Source organism: Onychostoma macrolepis, chromosome 20, assembly GCF_012432095.1.
Source record: "Onychostoma macrolepis isolate SWU-2019 chromosome 20, ASM1243209v1, whole genome shotgun sequence".
NCBI lineage: Eukaryota > Metazoa > Chordata > Actinopteri > Cypriniformes > Cyprinidae > Onychostoma > Onychostoma macrolepis.
In genome coordinates, this window is record NC_081174.1 from 31,068,239 (window position 1) to 31,090,244 (window position 22,006).

Genomic DNA, 22,006 nt, shown 5'->3' on the forward strand with positions numbered 1-22,006 from the left:
ATTTTGACAAGTCAGACCGAAATTCTTTAATAAGGGGCCACTTGAAGAAAAATAATTAAAAATAAATAAATAAATAAATAAATTCCCCTCAATAAACAAAAACTAGGCTCTGTCGCTGTGTGACGTGGCTTCCTGATTCATTTATATTATGTGTGAATCCTTCTAACCTTGTAAATTACATTAGTAACATAGAACTAATGTATAGTAAAATTGTAACTTTTTTTTTTTTTTGATAAATATCTGGCACAATACCGCTGTTGTCGCTATATTTTCAAGATCATGGTTCTGCTAACTGGCGCGCTTCGCCCAGTGATTCGCGAATCGACTCGACCGAATCTTTCGAAAGGAATCGGGTCAAAAAAAGATTCATTGCGTTCACTGTAATTTGTCTTCCGCGTTGCATCAGCGTGTTTATGCTCTCTGTGGTTCAAATGCTGCAATGCGTTTGCGAATAAATTCACTCGGTCTGTCATCGATCCGGACTAATTAAATAAAGGTTTATTCATCAAATGCGTAACGCACAGAATGCAACCGATCGCCTGTCGCGAGCATGCAGAAATATAAACATTTTACTTAAAGTTTTAAAGTCACGCAGAGACGATCAAATAAATGCACATCGCGTGTTATGCACGCACCGGTGTCAATAAAAATCAAGTTGTTAATTATTGCTTTTAAATAAGAACATGCATAAAAAAGCTGGTGCAGTTGAAGAGGAACCACGTGAGAATGAGGGACAGTTACAAAAGCACCGACGCAGATCAAAAACACATACAACCTTGACTGGGCACGACAGTGTTATGCAATTACTTAACAGAAACTATAATAGGCTATAATGTCATGAACGTTTAGAATGACTAGACGGGACGATGCATTTCGCAGACTTCTTTGCAGGATCATTCGGAGGTACAGTAAGTCGTTGTTCGTCTGGTTGAATTATCTGATATAAGTCGAATGTTTTTGAGAGAGTCTGCTGTAGCGTGTTGTGTATAAGCAGTGCTCTGGATATGTACTGTATGGTATGGTATCACTTTTTTTCTTGTATAAAAACAAATTAGTGCACGCAAGGAATCGCCTGCATTTTGGTTGGTCCCACGGAGAGAGAGTGGGGGAAATTACAAAAAAATAAATAAATAATAAATAAATAAATAAATAATTATTATTATTTTTTTTTTTTTGAAGGGTTCCATTTTAATTGGAAATGAAACAGAATTAATGGATAGAATAACAATAATAATAATAATAAAACATATTCTCGTAATTTAATGAGAAAAACAGCAATAATATAAGGTATTAGGCACACCTTGTGTTGAATAAAACATTTTAATTGGAAATTAAAAATGGAATTTAATAAAAAGCCATAAGTTAACTTAACTTTAAAAAAAATTAGGAAACCCATTGCCTTAAAATTATTAAGTAAATAATAATAAAAAAAAAATAAGTTAAGTAAATTGTCAAGTTCACTTAACTTTTATTTATTTATTATTATTTACTTAATAATTTTAAGGCAACGGGTTTACTCAATTTTTTAAAGTCAAGTCAACTTATCACTTTTTACAAATGCATAAATAAGACAAGAAAAAAAACGAAATTTAAATAAGAAAAACTAATTTAATTAAAAATAAATAAAAAATGTAAAGAATTGTAAACTAATTGCTGTTCTCTTGATTTAAATGCAGCAATAATAGATCTCCATTAGGCATGATGTTTGTGTTGAATGAAGCACAACATTTATATGCACTCCATCGATCAGATTCCCACAGATCATGTGAACAACATTTTATAAACAATTCATTTGAACATCTACTCGCTAAACATTTATAAAGGCATTTATGTATTTTGGACACATTTATGATTTGCCCTCTATGCAAACCTTTGGAGATTTTGAGGGCACATATATAAAACCCACAGCTACACTGTAAAAAGTGATAAGTTGATTAACTTAAAAAAAATTGAGGAAACGCGTTGCCTTAAAATTGTTAAGTGCATAATAATTAAAAAAAAAAGTTAAGTGAACTTGACAATTTACTTAACTTATTTTTTAATTATTATTTACTTAATAATTTTAAGGCAATGGGTTTCCTAATTTTTTTAAGTTAAGTCAACTTATCACTTTTTACAGTGATATGTTCATACGATAATAACTAAATTTATGCAAACAACATCGTTTCCCAGCACTGTTCCTGGAAGCAAACAAACTGCACACATTTAAGGCGTCTGTATCAGACCAGTCCACTTGAGGTCTTATACCTCCACTAATTTCTTCTCTACTAATTACAAATCGTTTCAGCTCTCTGATCAGCTGAATCAAGTGTGTTTGATTGGGAAGAGTTTGAAAACGCTGTTGATGTGCTTCAGGAACAGGCTTGGGAAATGCTTCAGCAGCTCCATCCAAATGTACTGTACATTCAGAACTCAACAATATGTTCCGAGTATCTATTATTGACACCTCAGAATGATAACTGATATGTGTCATACTCGAGTGCATGTCATTCTTCACATATTGCAGGACAAACTGTTTTGATGAACTGTTGTTGTGTTCCAGGAGCGTGTGGTGTGGCGGTCGGTTATCCACTGGATACTGTCAAAGTACACTTATTCCAGCCAATCACACATTATTATTAAATGCTATATTATATTTGGCTTATAATTTCAGACATGCATTGCTGTAACATCATCTCCTGACCCTGAATGTGTTGATTTGACCCCTGCACAGGTCAGAATCCAAACTCAGAAACAGTTCACTGGAATCTGGCACTGCATCGTATCCACCATCAAAAAAGAAGGGGTACGAAACATACATTTGCTTCACGTTTAATGATTAATGCACTTTCACATCGAAGAGCGATTCCTCAAATCTGTCTCTACTGAGTAATTAAAGTAATAATGAAACTCTAAAACACACTTAGCAACTGTGAAGCATGTTATTTAAGTATCATTGAGATACTATTATAGATTTTATTTGTTTTGAACTGGTTTTATTTTTCTGATTTCATTTTAATTTTAGTTAAAGCCTTAGTGATTTTGTTTTTGTCATTTTTGTTATTATTAAATTAAATGTTTATATACAGTATTTAATTTTTAATTTCAGTTTTAGTAGTTGCACTAAATCAGTGCAAAACTAGACTAGTTTAAAAAAAACAACAAAAAAAACGTTTTTATGTTTTAAAAAATTAAATAACGAAAAAGTTTCTCTTTATTTGTAATAATTTTTATCTGCACTCAAAATTCATATACAGTGCCTTGCAAAAGTATTTATACCCCTTCATTTTTTTTCATGTTTTGTTATGTTGCTGCCTTTAAAATTACTTTTTTTCCCACATCAGTCTTCACTCATACACCATAATGGTAAAGCAAAAAACAGGTTTTTAACATCTTTGCAAATTTAAATTTAAGTAGTCAAACCTGTTCATTAGAAGGGGGTGCCAATACTTTTGGCAATATAGTGTAGCTTGCACATTGCAAAATAAAGTGGATAGTAGTACTAATAGAGACGTGTTATCTGTCAGATTTAGTTAGTTCTCTGTCTGATTTCTCATGCTCGTGCTTTGCTGCAGGTCCATGGCTTCTTTAAGGGAATGGCTTTGCCGGTCACTACTATATCCATGACGTCCTCTGTGGTGTTTGGCACGTACCGGAACTGTCTGCAGTGTTTGGCTCAGATCCGCGGGATCGGCGCTCCCAACACCAAGCTCGATGTGTTTCTGTCAGGGCTGGCGGGTGGAGTGGCACAGGTCTGAGATCTGCTTTAACGGATAGTTCACCCAAGCCATACTAGGTGTATATGACTTTAATGAATTAATCCATTGCAAAAAAATTCACAAAACAAGCAATGAGGATGATTTTGTTGTCCTCTCTCTTGGATGGACCCAATATTTATATATTAAATATTAAACACCTCTCAAAATGCTTGTTACGGATGCGAAAATCGCAGAAAATTGAACCCAATCTGAATTTTTCTATGACGGATGAAAGTTTCGGAGGCAGTGTGTAAACGTGATTGACACAACGTGAGGTCATGTGAAAACTTCAATCATTTTTAATATAACTCTGATTGTAGTCGTCTGAACGAAGAAAGTCATATACAATTATAGGATGCCTTGAGGGTGAGTAAATCATGGGGTTATTTAAATTTTTGGGTGAACTAACCCTTCAAGTTTGGCATCCAAAAACAGTCCTGGAGAGCTGAAATAATTGACCATTATGCAATGTTTAATTAGAGCTTCTCTTATGGCCGTTTATAAAAAAGAAAAAAAGATAAGTGGTTTTGGCGCCTTTTAATATGTTGGTTCGAGCGTTTTCTGAAGGTTTCTGAAATGTTTTAGCTGGACGCTCGTCTAACATTTTTTAAACGTTACTTGTTTCAGAACGTTCAGAGAACATTCAAAAGTAACAGTTTGATAATGTTTGCAAAATTATAAAATGGAACGTTCCCTTAACGTTTGCGTAAGCAACAAAAAAAAACGTTTCCAAAACATTCTAAAATATGGATGTTGAAAGTTCAGAGAACATTCAGAAATTTTCACTTAATGAGCATATTTCTGTTAGCTGAGTTATGTTTATTATATTTTTATAATTACTCATTATTTAATGCATGTTTGAATATATCTGTCTTGAAAATGAATTTTTATTACCACCACCACCTTTTAAATATTTATATTTCAACAACAAACTGATGCAGAAACGTAATTACATTAAAATACCTCATATGCAATTTATATGCAACTCAGTTTCTATGAGACTTGATTATTAAATAAATTAGATTCATTCATTGATTGTTAAATAAACTTTAATATTAGAATGATTTCTGAAGTATCACATGACACTGAAGACTGCAGTAATGATGCTGAAAATACAGCTTTGATCACAGAAATAAATTACAGTTTAACACATATTCACAATGAAAACAGCTGTTTTAAATGGTAATAATTTAGTACTTCTGATCAAATAAATGCAGCCTCGGTGAGCAGAAGAGACTTCTTTCAAAAACATGACAAAATCATAATATTTCCAAATGTTTGACAAGTACTGTATATGATAAGCAAACTCTTAAAAATAAAGGTGCTTCACGATGCCATAGAAGAACCTTTCTGTCTAAATGCACTGTAAAAAGTGATAAGTTGACTTGATAATGATAATTGAAAAAAAATAAGTTAATTGAATTGTCAAGTTCACTTAACTTTTTTTTTTAATTATGTACTTAATAATTTTAAGGCAAAGGGTTTCCTCAATTTTTTTAAGTTAAGTCAACTTTCACTTTTTACAGTGAAGAAACACAAGCCTGATTTTCAATGGAACATACACATAAAGTGATCAAAACCTTCATGATGTTATATATATATATTGTGTTTTCCTAGATCTCTGTAATGTCACCGGGCGACTTCGTGAAGGTTCGTCTTCAGTGTCAGACGGAGAGCAAGAGAAGCGGACTCAAACCCAAATACAGCGGGCCGATCCACTGTCTGCTGAGCGTCGCCAGAGACGAGGGTGTTTTAGGCCTTTACAGAGGAGCTCTGCCTCTGGCTTTGAGAGACGGGCCGTCATTCGCCACCTACTTCTTAACCTACAGCTCTCTGTGTTCACTGCTCACACCTGCGGGACAGAAAGAGCCAGGTGAACGAACCCTTTGTCATTTACTCACCATCCTGTCTGACTCGTTTCTTCTGTTTACAAAAAAGCATCCTGACAGTAGTCCATACGACTCATGCACAATATTTAAAGTCTTCTGAAATCATGCACTCTTAAAAATAAAGGTGCTATATTCACAGCGATGCCATTTTTGGTTCCACAAAGAACCATTCAGTCAAAGAACCATCTCTTTCTTACCTTTTTATAATCTGGAGAACCTTCAAAGCAGCTTTTGTGAAGCAGAAAGGTTCTTCAGATTTAGACAAAAAGGTTCTTCTATGGCATCGTGAAGCACTTCAGATGAATCATTTGGTCAGATGGAACAGCTTATTGAATATTCAGACAAAACGTTAAATAATAATTAGTGCTGTCAAACAATTAATCGCGATTACTTGCATCCAAAATAAATAATATATTTGTGTGTGCTGTGTATATATATATATATAAACACACACACATACAGTGTATATTTTGAAAATATTTACATGTATTTACATGCATATATTTATATAAATAAATATATTTAATATACAAACATAACATATTTTTCTTAAATGCATACATGCATTGTGTGTATTTATATATACATAATAAATATACACAATACACACGCATATATTATGTAAACAAAAACTTTTATTTTGAATGCAATTAATCGTTTGACAGCACTAATAAAGTTTGCATGTGTTTTTCTATTATTATATTTGATCCATCAAGCTTTTATGGCTCATATAGTCTGATTATAGTGAGAATATGGAGTAAAAAAACAGCTCAGTTTTATTCAGAGACTTGCTGCAGATGCTGATATATAGTGGGTACGGAAAGTATTCAGACCCCCTTAAATTTTTCACTCTTTGTTATATTGCAGCCATTTGCTAAAATCATTTAAGTTCATTTTTTTCCTCATTAATGTACACACAGCACCCCATATTGACAGAAAAACACAGAATTGTTGACATTTTTGCAGATTTATTAAAAAAGAAAAACTGAAATATCACATGGTCCTAAGTATTCAGACCCTTTGCTCAGTATTTAGTAGAAGCACCTTTTTGATCTAATACAGCCATGAGTCTTTTTGGGAAAGATGCAACAAGTTTTTCACACCTGGATTTGGGGATCCTCTGCCATTCCTCCTTGCAGATCCTCTCCAGTTCTGTCAGGTTGATGGTAAACGTTGGTGGACAGCCATTTTAGGTCTCTCCAGAGATGCTCGATTGGGTTTAAGTCAGGGCTCTGGCTGGGCCATTCAAGAACAGTCACGGAGTTGTTGTGAAGCCACTCCTTCGTTATTTTAGCTGTGTGCTTAGGGTCATTGTCTTGTTGGAAGGTAAACCTTCGGCCCAGTCTGAGGTCCTGAGCACTCTGGAGAAGGTTTTCGTCCAGGATATCCCTGTACTTGGCCGCATTCATCTTTCCCTCGATTGCAACCAGTCGTCCTGTCCCTGCAGCTGAAAAACACCCCACAGCATGATGCTGCCACCACCATGCTTCACTGTTGGGACTGTATTGGACAGGTGATGAGCAGTGCCTGGTTTTCCACACATACCGCTTAGAATTAAGGCCAAAAAGTTCTATCTTGGTCTCATCAGACCAGAGAATCTTATTCAGGTGTTTTTTAGCAAACTCCATGCAGGCTTTCATGTGTCCTGCACTGAGGAGAGGCTTCCGTCGGGCCACTCTGCCATAAAGCCCCGACTGGTGGAGGGCTGCAGTGATGGTTGACTTTCTACAACTTTCTCCCATCTCCGACTGCATCTCTGGAGCTCAGCCACAGTGATCTTTGGGTTCTTCTTTACCTCTCTCACCAAGGCTCTTCTCCCCCGATAGCTCAGTTTGGCTGGACGGCCAGCTCTAGGAAGGGTTCTGGTCGTCCCAAACGTCTTCCATTTAAGGATTATGGAGGCCACTGTGCTCTTAGGAACCTTAAGTGCAGCAGAAATGTTTTTGTAACCTTGGCCAGATCTGTGCCTTGCCACAATTCTGTCTCTGAGCTCTTCAGGCAGTTCCTTTGACCTCATGATTCTCATTTGCTCTGACATGCACTGTGAGCTGTAAGGTCTTATATAGACAGGTGTGTGGCTTTCCTAATCAAGTCCAATCAGTATAATCAAACACAGCTGGACTCAAATGAAGGTGTAGAACCATCTCAAGGATGATCAGAAGAAATGGACAGCACCTGAGTTAAATATATGAGTGTCACAGCAAAGGGTCTGAATACTTAGGACCATGTGATATTTCAGTTTTTCCTTTTTAATAAATCTGCAAAAATGTCAACAATTCTGTGTTTTTCTGTCAATATGGGGTGCTGTGTGTACATTAATGAGGGAAAAAATGAACTTAAATGATTTTAGCAAATGGCTGCAATATAACAAAGAGTGAAAAATTTAAGGGGGTCTGAATAATTTCCATACCCACTGTAAATGAAATTCTGCTGCTTGTGATGTACATCAGTGAGATCTTTATAACAGATACTGACATAAATATCAGCGGTCGCTCTATATCTCCAGTAATATGTCTCAGTAAGATGAGATGTACATATAATGCAATGCTGATGGAGAGATGAAGAAATAAAGCTCCTCAGAAGATGTGAGATGAAGATCATTCCTCCGCTGAGGAACAGTGAAAGTAAAGCTCCTCAGAAGATCCTGATGATCAGATTTGAGACGCACTGATGTTTCTAGAAAATGATTGATGGAGAATCAAGTAAAGCTGAGCTGCTTCAGTAAGTGTTCATCTGGAGACATGACTGCAGTTATTCTGACGCTTGCTTGATCAAAATAATTTTTTTTCATTTATTTAGATAGGGACAGTTCAATAAACATGATTCCAGTCAAAGACACATAGAGATTATAGGCTTTTCTAAAAAATAAAAAAAACTAATGTAACAATCTCTTCATATAAAAACCTCACATTGCAAACAGAATACAAAACAAACACATGCACCTAGTTTTATAGACTCTTAATAATTAACTAGCACGAAACCAAATAAAAATTTTAATATGCGTACAAGTCTGGTGTCATTTGAGCCAACGCTTAACCTTCAATGTAAAGACTTTATATCATATATGACTTTAAATTCATTTGGCAACATATTCCAAAGTTGGGATCCCTTTACAGAGAAAGCTCTCTGCAAAACCCAATCCTATTTCACATATTTTTAAAATTCGTAAAATTAAGCATATGCCATTTCTTTAAAATATGACAATGATGCCATTGATTTGTGTTTTTGTCCATTGTTTTTTAAAGCGCGATTATACAGCATCTCAATTTTTCTAATTAAAGCGTCACTAGTTTGAGACCAAACTGTAATACAATATGAGATACGAGAAAAAATCATTGAAAGATGAGCTGCCTCGGTCGTAATATGTGACCCTGGACGACAAAACCATAAGTGTCCATTTTTTTCGAAATTGAGATTTATGCATCATCTGAAAGCTGAATAAATACGCTTTCCATTGATGTGTGGTTTGGACAATATTTGTCTGAGATACAACTAATTGAAAATCTGGAATCTGAGGGTGCAAAAAAATCTAAATATTGAGAAAATCTCCTTTAAAGTTGTCCAAATGAATTCTGAGCAATGCATATTACTAATCAAAAATGAAGTTTTGATATATTTACGGTAAGAAATTTACAAAATATCTTCATGGAACATGATCTTTACTTAATATCCTAATGATTTTTGGCATAAAAGAGAAATGGATAATTTTGACCCATACAGTGTATTTTTGGTTATTGCTACAAATATACCCCAGCGACTTAAGACTGGTTTTGTGCTCCAGGGTCACATATAATGCCTAATGAGTTTAAAACCGTTTAAATTCATTTGAACTATTTTTAATAGCTGGCCCAAGGATGAATCCAATAGTTTTCAGCGCGCAAAGTTATTAAATTTAGGTTAAATTCAAATCTGACTCCATTTTATTATGACCTCGAATTTAGATTGAAACGCCAATTGGTTGTTTGTCCATTTCTAGTTATTATTATTATTCTATTTCGCTCTTTAATCGTATTGAATCTCATTAATCTTATTCCTATAACACTTGAGTCCCCCGACTTTAGAAAAATACATAGATACATCATTCCGGCTACAGAATCACCATCTTCTTGCAAGATCTTTGTCCGAAAAATTAATATTTTGAAATTTTAAAAATCTTAGCTTCGTCGGAATGAGATGACACTTGGTGACTTTTGTCATGTTTGCAATATGAACACACAAAAAAATCATGGACATGAATCGGATATGTTAAAGAGTCCAAAAAAAAATAGTCACACACGACTTCTTCACGGTCAAACATGACCGACATAGAAAATGAATGAAATACGGAAAAATGTGAAAACTTAGTGAATCTTTTGGTGGTACAAACTACAAATCAGCCACTGGTCACACACACGCACACACACACACACACACACACACACATATACATATATACACAGAAATGAACTGGTAAGAGCAAATTTTGAAAATATGTTAACATTAATTGAATTACATTGAATAAAATATCAATTAATTACAAAATGTTTGTATAAAGTGTTTTGAATTATCACTATCTATTCCTTATTTTGTTGTTAATTATCAAATACTGAGTAAGTTCCCTTTCTAACAAGATTTTAATGTTTGACTGTAATCATAATGTAAAACCTGATACTTATCTAACCAAAATATCTAAACCTTGACAAAAAGTAGTCTTTTAGAATGTCTAGATATATATCTAATAGCAAAACCTAAAAAAAATTGAGAAATTATGTCTAAAAAAACAACGGGAATCCAAAAGCCTCTGTATATATCTATATAGGGTGCTAATACAAGAGGTTACGCAACAAGTTTTTATTTTTTAATGCCTCCAGATGGACCAGTTCTCACTTTAAAAAAATGGATTTTAAATGCCTTCACTGTATTTTAATGTGAAATATTGCATTTATTAAAAAATAGTAAATAAATAAATAAAAAAATTAATTCTAGTGGAGAAAATAGCTCATTAAAATTCAATAAATATTGCATAGCATCATAAAATTCCCTAAAAATCATAAATAATAATCAAAAAATATTATTGAAGAAAAATATATTACATTGATTGAAAAAAAGGTACATTTCAAGGCTTCGATCACTTTTGACTGCGAAGGAGGCGAGTGTGACTCCTAAACGAAGAGGGCCAGAGGGTTAAGTACTCTGACCAAGATAAACATCCCCCGAAATAGAGGCACGGACTAACAATTGGAATTTGCATTGATTAAGTAGAGCTATCACCGTTTGGGACAGAAGGTCATTTGCATCAGAGACGCTGGGGGTAGCGTGTTTTCAGTGTTTTCTAGTCTTGATGGCTGTCTGTCCTGTTGTTTAAGAGAACGAGACCTTCTGCCAGACACACAGAGACCTTTCCAATGACGTGAATAGTTGCATTGTTATAAACTCTGATTAAGAATAGTGGTGATCTCCGCTGTGTAAGGTGTGAAACTTTTGTCTCTCTCTGTTGGGTGTGTTGTCTTGAATGAGGCTCGTTAGACGTTGAATCTCGCAAGAGTTCTTTGTCTTTTCAGACTCTGAAGCCCTGCAGGGCTTGAGTTTGGTTTGTAGGGTTAAGTGTGTGTGTGTTGGTGTTGTCAGAGTGGACGGCGGTGCTGTTGTCCGGTGGGTTGGCAGGAATGGCCGGCTGGTCCGTCGGGACACCTATGGACGTGATCAAAGCTCGTCTGCAGATGGACGGAGTCCGAGGAGAGAGGAGATACCGAGGACTGCTTCACTGCGTGGCTGAGACCGTACTGAACGAAGGACCGGGGATTTTCTTCAGAAGCCTGGGAATAAACTGTCTGCGAGCGTTTCCCGTCAACATGGTGGTGTTCGCCGTGTACGAGGTTTCTGTCCGGGTTCTCAGGTCAGCGTCTGCGGAGCGGCTCTGATCATCACACCATTAATGTTTGTTGGAAATGTGTGTTTTTTTGATATGTGACCCTCTCTGTGAAATCCAGGCTGAAGTCATGAGATAACAAGCATTAACCATTAATTTCAGTGTGATATCAATCTTTGACATGGTCTTACTCGGTCAGCATTAAAGATATCAAAGTTACATGTTCACAGAATGTTCTTTATCTTATGAAGAAAACAGTAAATCACCAAAAAAAAAAAAAAAAAAATGACTTTATCTGGGTTTTCACAGCTAGGGTCTCATAAAACCTCTCAAGACACGTCCCAGACATTATTTTACCCTGAAATAAAAAGAAAAAATTAGTTTTTTACACAATATTATATTATTTGGTACTGCCTTTAGTTTATTAGAATAAGAATACATTTATTAGCATTAATGGAGATCAATTAAAATCACTGAAAAGGTCTTTCTGCTTTAAAACTTCACATTAATTCGCTGTTATTTATTTATTTTTCTTTAATTTTTTCAGTGCGGTTCTATAGAGAATAGTACTGTATTATAATGGAAAATGAAAAATATTTCACTTGAAGTAAATTATAATGATAATTGAAGAAAATGTGCTTCATTTGCATTAAATGCTCTCACTATACGAAAACAAAAACACGGCTTCACTTTCATTAAATGAAATATAATTTCTCATTGCTTTTTTCATTATAGTAAAGAAGTATTATTTAAGTATTATTTACACAACTGTATAAATTCTGGAAAGACAAAAGCAAGTTTACATCAAGATTATTATTGTTAAACCAAAGCCATAAAACTATTATGTTGAAATGAAATATATATATATATATATATATATATACACACACACAAATTATTAATATATATATATATATATATATATATATATATATATATATATATATATATATTTTTTTTTTTTTATTTTTTTTTTTTTTTTTCAGGTAACAAATATTATACACACACACACATATAAAATATTATACATTAAATATTACACACACACACACTAAAATGATACTGGAATATTAGAATGATATATATATTTGAATGATCGTTCAAATATATATATATATATACATATATATATATATATATATATATATATATATATATATATATCATTCTAATATTCTAGTATCATTTTAGTGTGTGTGTATGTAACAAAATGACTAAAACTTTAAAATTAAAATTAAAACAGAAAATATAAAAATAAAAACTAATTCAAGATATTAATAAAAACTATAGTAGTATCTCAATGATCCTGAAATAACACTGGTTTACATGTATAGCATGTTTCATACAAAATCATTAAAAATGAGCGTTACACAGGCCTACTTTGATGATTACAAATGTTTTAATTATTATAATTTAATGATTAGTGTTTAATAATGTTAATGCAAATCATTTAAATGACCTAGTAAAAAATAGTGAAGGAAATGTTTAAGTAGAAAGACCGTTTTCTTGTAAAACATATTTCAAAACTTTAAAATTTAGCAATTGACAAGAAAATGCTGTTTAAGACACGCAGCGTGAAATCTTTAACCGTTATGAAACATTATCATCATGTTTGCTGGCTTAAACATCATGTCATGAAAATCAAATGTGTTAATATTGTTGTTGTTTGATGCATTTTGAGCATCAAAATCCTTCCAGAATCAGTATTTATTTTGCACTCACCTCTCTGACGGGTTACGATGATACTGAATGTGCCTTAATTCATAATGAACGATTAAGGATGAATATTGCTGACTGTTTGAGTGATGGATTGATTATTGATATTGAGTTTTGATCTGTAATTCACTCTGATCTGCAGACATACTGGGAGAAAACTGCTTCAAAACCCAAGTATATTCTTCTTATTCAACATTACTGCTCTACTTTTCCTTCATTAAACTATCATGCATATATAGCAGTCAAAATTCAATAAAAGTTTACATTATTTACATAATGTGTTCTTCTTTCAGGCTTTTTTCTCATTTTAAAAAAGCAAACAGAACTATCCATATTTAAATACTGAAAAACAACAAAGGCACGTCAGGGTTATTATAGTCAAATTAAACCATAAAATAATTTTTGTTACTTGAAACAAAATGAACTTTAACTGAAATAAAATAAAATATAAAAACCCAAATGTTTTTTTAGCTAGTTGCCAAGGCAACAATTCTCAATTTCATTTATTTATTTTGATGTTCTAAAATAACTAGTACTAAAATAAAAATGAATAAAAACTACATAAACATTTAAAAATAAAATAAAATAAATAACCTAAAACTTTAAAATTTAAATGAGAACTAAAAATATTATTTATTATTGTATCTTGATGATACTAAAATAACACTTTACGTCATGGTTATTTTAGTAAAATTATAACCATAAAACAATTTTTGTTACTTGAGACAAAATGAACTATGACTGAAATAAAATAAAATAAAATATAAAAACCCAAAAAATTTTTTTAGCTAGTTGCCAAGGCAACATTTCTCAATTTCATTTATTTATCTTGATGTTCTAAAATAACTAATACTAAAATAAAATGAATAATAACTATATAGATAAACATTTAGAAATAAATCAATAAATAACCTAAAATTGAGAATTGAAAATGTAAAAATAATATTTATTATGGTATCCTAATGATACTAAAATAACACTGGTTTACATATAGTACATATAAAGAAATTATTCAAAATCTGTTACACAGGCATACTAAAATAATAATAATAATAATAATAATAATAATAATAATAATAATGTTTTATTGGTTATAAAAAGTAATGATTAATTTTAAAACATGGTAATGCAAATAATCCAATTAAATGACCTATGAAAAATATATGTTTGATAAAAAATATTATTTATAAATAATAATAATAATAATAATAATAATAATATGCTGATGATGTTCAAAACCCTGAAAATATATTTTAAAAAAATTATACAGTGGTGATTTTATGGCAATTAATCAAATCATAAAAAATCATATTACATAATTACATCGTTTAGAAAAAGACAATAAATGCTGTTCTTCTTTTCATCTCAGTGGTCTTCAGCTGCCTGTGATCTGCAGGTGACGGGCTCCATCTAGTGGCAGCAGCAGGAAACACAGCTGTCCGTCTTCATTACATCTTTAAGCCGTCACATGAAAAGTTTTGATGTTCTTTACTGGTGTTTGTGTGAAACAGACCTACTTTATTAAAGCACTAATAATTGCTGGTGAAAGTAGCTTTTGTTGAGCTGAGGGCAGGAATCAGACAGAACATCTAAATCTCCAGAGCTAAGCCCATCAAAATCCCAGCCAATAAACAGAAGCCAATTAGAGCATTCTGCAGGCACTTTTGAGAAATATTTGTAAAATACATTATTTCTAAAATATATTTATAAAAACATATTTGTGCTCATAAGTGTTATTTGTTATCATTCGTTTTTCAATTTTAGTTAATTTTGTCCATTTTGAACACCAAAAGGTTTTTGTCATTTTTAGTAGTTTTTGGGTTTTTATGTACACACACACACACACACACACACACACACACACACTTTATATATATATATATATATATATATATCAACATAGTATTTACATTATGTAATTTACATTCATATACATTTTAGATATATTTAATTTAATTTTTTTATATATTGTTTTAGATTTTAATTTTATATTTAATTTTGTAATTTTGCTCCATAATTAGATTAAATTAATTAAATTATATATTTTTTTAAATCATTTTTAGTAGTTTTTGGGGTATATATGAATTAGCTTTTTTTAAATATAAATTATTTATATAGTTTTTTTTATTTTATTTTTTATTTATATTAATTTACACAATTATATATATATATATATATTTTGTTTGTTTTAATAAAAAAAAATATTTTATTTTACAAAACACATATAATACATTTCATATTTAATTTTAAATTTTGCTCTATAAAACTTTATTAGCAGTTAGTATTTAACTAGAAGTGCAAGTTGCAATATAACATTCAAATAAAAATGACTGTCAACTGCTTTTGAATGTTATTTGCATACGCAACTCAAGTAAGAAGAGTTATTGCAAGAATGGAGAACTGCTGCTTGCAAAATGTGCAAAGAATGTGTCAAACAGCCGTGGTATAAAGCCAAATGAATCAATTTAGACAGAGCGGTAGAAATATTTCCACGAGGAGCCTGTTTATTTGAAGCCGGTCTGTGCATCATGCATCCAGAAGCACAGCATCATCACAATCACTTCCACATGCACAAAAATCCTCAGCATTTCTGCTTTCTGCCGCACAAACAGCCGGCAAACATTAAATGCATGTGCATGTAGCTTCGCCCGGGATCTAGACGTGAAGAAACAATCAGTTCTAGGAATTAACAACTCAAGAATAACACCTCAATGCTTTCTTTGTTCTTTCTCTTCTCATAATTAAAGCCGGCGTGTCTTTCTTCTCCTTACGCAACCAAACACTGGGCAATTACACAAACATCTAAAGCTTACGCTCTGGAAACAAAGACGCCTAATTTACTCTAGTTTTTTCATGCATTCATTTCTGAATCCATAAAAATATCCCGTTGCAATGGCTTTACGGCCCTGAAGCGCTGGTCAGTCGAAAGCATTGTTCTGCATTAAGACTAATAATAGCTTCAATAATAGCGCTGTAAATAAGAGTGGATTAAAATGACTGCAAACGCTGTAATTAAAATTCACTGCTGAGGTTTCAACTTGGCAAAACTTACAACAATCTACAAAACAAAGCACATTCACGTTTGAGATTCCTGCTCGTTTAAAGATCTTGATTGGAAAGCAATGATGAATAATGTATGTACTGTGAATGCAAAAATATTATAAATTAATGCACGTGTAGAATATGTTATACCATTTTCTGCAGTTGTTCAGTCAGGCCTAAACTTTATAGTTTTTATAACACATACTACTCTCAAAATGATACTTTTATTCATCAAGGATGCATTAAATTGATCAAAAGACATTTATAATGTTAAAAAATATTTCTATTTCAAATAAATGCTGTTCTTCTGAACTTTCTGTTCATCTGTGAATCCTGAAAAATAAAATGCATCACAGTTTCCACAAAAATATTGTGCAGCACGACTGTTTTCAACATTGATAATAATCAGACATGTTTCTTGAGCAGCAAATCAGCATATTAGAATGATTTCTGAAGATCATGTGACACTGAAGACTGCAGTAATGATGCTGAAAATACAGCTGCGCATCACAGAAATAAATTACAGTTTAATAAATATTCACATAGAAAACAGCTGTTTTAAATTATAATAATATTTCAAATTTTTTAATGTATTTTTGATCAAATAAATGCAGCCTTGATGAGCAGAAGAGACTCAAAACATTTGAAAATCTTTGAAAACATCTTGAGAATGTGTGTGTGTGGGGGCAACTATTTAAAGGCCATGCTAATGAAATGCTGTTCTGATGACACTGTTTTGAAATATTCTCATATACGCTGCACTTTCTGCTGAATTAATTCCATTCTTTGCTAACGATGTGAAAGTCAGTGAATGTGATTCCCAGCAGAACTCGGCGTAACTAGTTCTTTTTGCTTTATTCAGACTCTGGACTCGGAGGAGAAGATGCTTCAGTGTTTAATATGTGATGAATGGAAAACAGATGCTCAGAAACATACGAGACCAGCAGAATAGAGTCTGAGGGGAAACATTCATCTATAGACAGATCAGCATTATTATTACATAACTGACCCAAAAATACTGGCATCATTTACATTCGTTCAGACCCATCAATGATCTTTCACTTTTAGAGTATGAACAACAGTCTTATTTTATAGTTTATATTATAATATTTCCTGTTTTCATTGACGTTTTAGTTGTTAGTTTTCATTTTAATTTTAATTTGGTTGTTATTTTGATTTTTCTTTCATTTTCTTTGATATTTTTAGGGCTTTGAGTCATTTTAGTGATTGTTTTTTATGTAACATGTCTATTTTATTTTATTCCAGCTTTATTTTATTAATTTTTTTAAATGGTATTTTATTATTTATATACTGTAACAGTTTTTATTAATATTTTGAATTAGCTTTTATCATGATATTTTTCATTTTCATTTTTTGACTACCAATTTTTTACTATTTTTATTTTTATTTACTATTTCTTACTCCTTACTCTTTAGGTTTAATTTATTTTCATTCAATTTAATTCATTATTTATTTTTTTATTAATAATATAAAAGTATTATTTTTTATTTTACAATTTAAAATATTTTTCAGGATTCACAGATGAACAGAAAGTTCAAAAGAACAGCATTTATTTGAAATAGAAATATTTTTTTAACATTATAAATGTCTTTACTGGCACTTGATAAAATTAATGCATGGTTGATGAATAAAATAATTCATTTATTTTATGTGTGCGTCTTGTGTGTGTAGTCAGTTGTTTACCTGTTTGATCTCTACTGTAATAGACAGAATTGCCATCAGTCTCTGGGTTGTCTCTCTCTCTCTCTGTGTAGGCTCAGAAAAGCAGCAGTCGCAGTGTGTGTGTGTGTGTGTGTGTGTGTGTGTGTGTGTGTGTGGTGAAGTGTGTGAGTTCAGCTGAGGACAAACAAACCCGGATCAGAGCAGATCTGCACACAAACAGCACTGACACACATCAGCTATACTCAAAGACGTCACGATGATTTTCTTATAAAGTCTCTATAAAATAATAAAATATTGATCCGCTGCAGTGTCTTTGACTGAAATTGTGTGTTTAAAGCTCAGAAGCGGCTCTCGCGGATAATCATTTTAGCCGTTCCCATGGTGATGAATCTTACGATTGCTTTCCTCACATTATACGTTTGCAGAAAATCAGAATATGTGAATATGAATTCACATATGTTAAAATGCAGCTTCAGCCAGGTTATACAGTAACTGCACGTATGAGTTTATTATAGTATGTGAGTGGCAGGGCTACTATTAAAAACTAGTTTGAACTGAAATAAAGCTGAAATAAAATAAAATATAATAATTACTAGTTAAAAATTACTAATTTGAAATAAATAAAATAGCAATTGAACCTAAATAATAATATAAAAACTAATAAAAATTTAAATGAAAGCTAATTTAAATAGTAATAATATTAACAAAAACCATAATAGTAGATAAAAATACTAAAATAAATTAAATAAATACATTTTGTTAACTGAAATAAATCTGAAATAAAGTAGAATATAAATATTGTATGGGAAAAATTTAACTTTAATTAGAAATTATAAATTAATAAAAACTAACAGTGAAATAAAATAAATCAAACCTAAATAATAATATTTAAAATAAGAAATAAAATAAAATAAAATAAAATAAAATAAAATAAAAAAAAAAATAAAATAAAATAAAAAAAAATAAAATAAAAAAAATAAAATAAAAAAAATAAAATAAAATAAATAAAATAAAATAAAATAAAATAAAATAAAATAAAATAAAATAAAATAAAATAAAATAAAATAAAATAAAATAAAATAAAATAAAATACAGAGAAGCTGATTCAAAATAGTAATAATATTAATAGAAAATTTTAATGGAATATAAATAATACAAAATAATATAAATAAACTACATATAACAGATATAAACCACACACACAGAAATATTAATGTTATATGAAAAACTGAAAGTACAAGAAAATTAGAAATGTTGCCTTGAAAAAAAGAAAAGAAATAAGTTTAAGTACTAAAAATTACTAACTGGAAATAAACAAACACTAAAACTGAAAAATTAAACCTAAATGGTAATATATTAAATAATTGTAATAAAAAAAAAACTAATAAAAATGAAAGAAAAATACCAAAAAACCCAAATTAAGATCAAAACAATGCCAAGGCTTTGTTATGTGGTTGCTAAGGTGTTCTAAATGGTTGCTAGGGTATTCAGGGTAAATCGAGGACATTGCTGAAATCATTTGTGTCTCATATTAACTTTGTTTTCTTATGGCATATAATTCTCTAAATCCTGCGCCTGCTTCTGCAGAATAATTAGTGATTCTCATTAGCAGCAGAATATCCCTCTAACGGCATAAAGTCATTCTGAAGCTGCTCTCTGATCGTTTTCATTCTGACGGCGTTCATACGCAGAAATATCCGGCCGAGCTCTCAGAACAAATCCACAGCAATGTTTGCACGTCAGATCATCATCCTTTATATTCCTGATCTCGCTTTCCTTAAATAAGCACTTCAACATCACACCATATTCTGCACTAGCCAGTGTTATTTTATATCAGAGATTTTATTAATATTTGTACTGGTTTTTATTTTTATGTTTTCATTTTAATTGTAATATTTCACTAACACTTTAAATGTAAGTGTTAGTAATTTGATTAATGTCTGTTTATGTTCTTCTTCTTCTTATTATAAATATGTCTAAGTATGTATACATTTTTATTAATATTTATTTAAGTTTTAGTTATTTTAGTACATCAAGTTAAACTAAATGAAAATACCAAATAAAATAAAATGCCATTAAATAAAATCAAAATATTAGTAAAAACAAAACGAAAATGAAAATGAGAAATGTTGCCTTTGCAAATAATTAAAATAATTTTCAGCTTCAGCAGTTAAATTATTAACTGGAAATAAATAAAACAAAAAGTAAAATAAACATGAAACCTAAATAGTTTAAATTAATACAATTAATAAAAAAACTATAATACAAGTAAAAATAAATAAATAAATAAAATAGAATAAATAAATAAAATAGAATAAATAATAAATAAATAAATAAAATATTATAGTTTTAGCTTAGTCTATAATAACCCTGAGAACTACATTATATGCAGTAATTCTGGAACATACTTTAGATTATTTTATGTTATGCCCAATAGCTGATATTATAAAGTCTTATGTTTTCACAATAAAGCTCCAAATGAGAATATGACTTGTTCCAAATATAAGGTACAGAATGTAATATAATGTTTAGTAGTAACTGCTCTACAGCACGTCATGAATCTTTAACATGATATTGTAAATAACTGTACCTTTGGTTCTGTGGTCAGTATTGCGGGTCATTCACCCAGAATGCCTCTGTAAAAACACAGCGAGTGTCCTCTTTACCCGGGTTAAGGTCAGCTTCGACTGTAACGAGCGAGGACAAACGAGGACAGCAATCATCTGCTTCTATACGTGACTGATGAACGTATGGAGAACACATCCAGTTACTCTTTAACAGCCCGACACAAACACACACGCTGTCCTTCAGTCCTGCTGGAAATATTCCTTCTCATAAACTTTCAGATACAAAAATCACAACGACTCTGAAATACAGAACAATATTAATCATATATATATATATATGTGTGTGTGTGTGTGTGTGTGTGTGTGTGTAATAGTGCTGTCAAATGATTAATTGTGATTAATCGCATCCAAAATAAATGTTTTTGATTACATAATATATGAGTGTGTACTGTGTATATTTATTATATATATATATATATATATATATAAATACACATTCATGTATATATTTCAGAAAAAAAGTATTTTTATATATTAAATATATTTATTTATAATATAAATTATATGTATATATAGACATATATACTGTATGTGTGTGTATTTATATATACATATTAAATATACACAGTACACACACATATATTATGTATGTATGTATGTATGTGTGTGTGTGTGTGTGTGTGTGTGTGTGTGTGTGTTTATAGGAGTTTATATAGTAGTAGTAATAATAATAATAATAATAAAAATCCAGAGATGAATATAATTGCTACCACCTGAAATATTATCTTATATTAAGTGCAGTATGTTATACAACAATACAAGAAATTAATAAACAAAACAGACATTTCAGAAATGATATGGCCCAAGTTTTCAATATTAACTAAATTAATTTACAGTAATGAGACGAAATTGATTTTGTTTGTAATGAATGAATTTTACAACACAGTTAGTTTGCTGTTTATTAATGTAAAGATGCTTAGAAACTATCTGTAACATATACAAATAATAATAATAATACTTGAAATAAAATAAATGTTAACTAAAATCAGATATTTAAAAAAAAATATATATATATATATATATATATATATATATATATATATATATATATATATATATATATTGGCTGCCAATGCTTCATTTCTCATTTCATTTTGTTTAACAAATAAACAAATAAAAGATACTAAATAATACTAAAACTAATTATTATTACTAGCTAAAGTTGAAGTGAAAAGAAACAAATCTAAATATTAATAAAAACTATAATAGTATATTAATGTTACTATAATGTGGGAAAAAACTCATTATCCTAGATAAACTGTACTGTATGAATACTGTAAATATTTTATATATTAATTGTATCATAAGTAAAAAGTAAAATATATTTGTAAATATATTTGTAAACCATAACACTTTCATTACTTGAAATAAAATAAATACACCTTGAAACTTATATATATATATATAAACACACACACTGTATATAACATATATTGTCATGTTATTCTGAAAAACCGTTTTAAT

General features: G+C 30.8%; 1 protein-coding gene across 6 annotated transcripts; it reads left to right on the top strand.

Moving 5' to 3' along the window:
• The first annotated feature begins 368 nt into the window (after positions 1 to 368).
• On the top strand, positions 369 to 15,031 carry slc25a47a (solute carrier family 25 member 47a). Of its 6 annotated transcripts, XM_058756649.1 has the most exons (8): positions 369 to 908; positions 2,543 to 2,586; positions 2,714 to 2,785; positions 3,555 to 3,731; positions 5,355 to 5,610; positions 11,234 to 11,501; positions 13,333 to 13,364; positions 14,560 to 15,031. In XM_058756649.1, the coding sequence occupies exons 1-8, from the start codon at positions 851 to 853 to the stop codon at positions 14,577 to 14,579; spliced, it is 927 nt and encodes a 308-aa protein (XP_058612632.1). In that variant the 5' UTR covers positions 369 to 850; the 3' UTR covers positions 14,580 to 15,031. The 6 variants fall into 6 exon arrangements, with proteins under 6 accessions (XP_058612632.1, XP_058612630.1, XP_058612633.1 ...); XM_058756647.1 differs by lacking the exon at positions 14,560 to 15,031 and having other exon boundaries at positions 13,333 to 13,709; XM_058756650.1 differs by lacking the exon at positions 13,333 to 13,364 and having other exon boundaries at positions 370 to 908.
• The last annotated feature ends 6,975 nt before the right edge of the window (positions 15,032 to 22,006 follow it).

Bases quoted from the DNA above. Each gene is read 5' to 3' on its own strand.
- slc25a47a (XM_058756647.1), top strand. From the start codon at position 851: ATGACTAGACGGGACGATGCATTTCGCAGACTTCTTTGCAGGATCATT. The intron at 3,732-5,354 runs GTCTGAGATCTG...GTGTTTTCCTAG, and splicing joins TGGCGGGTGGAGTGGCACAG to ATCTCTGTAATGTCACCGGG. The intron at 5,611-11,233 runs GTGAACGAACCC...TGGTGTTGTCAG, and splicing joins TGCGGGACAGAAAGAGCCAG to AGTGGACGGCGGTGCTGTTG.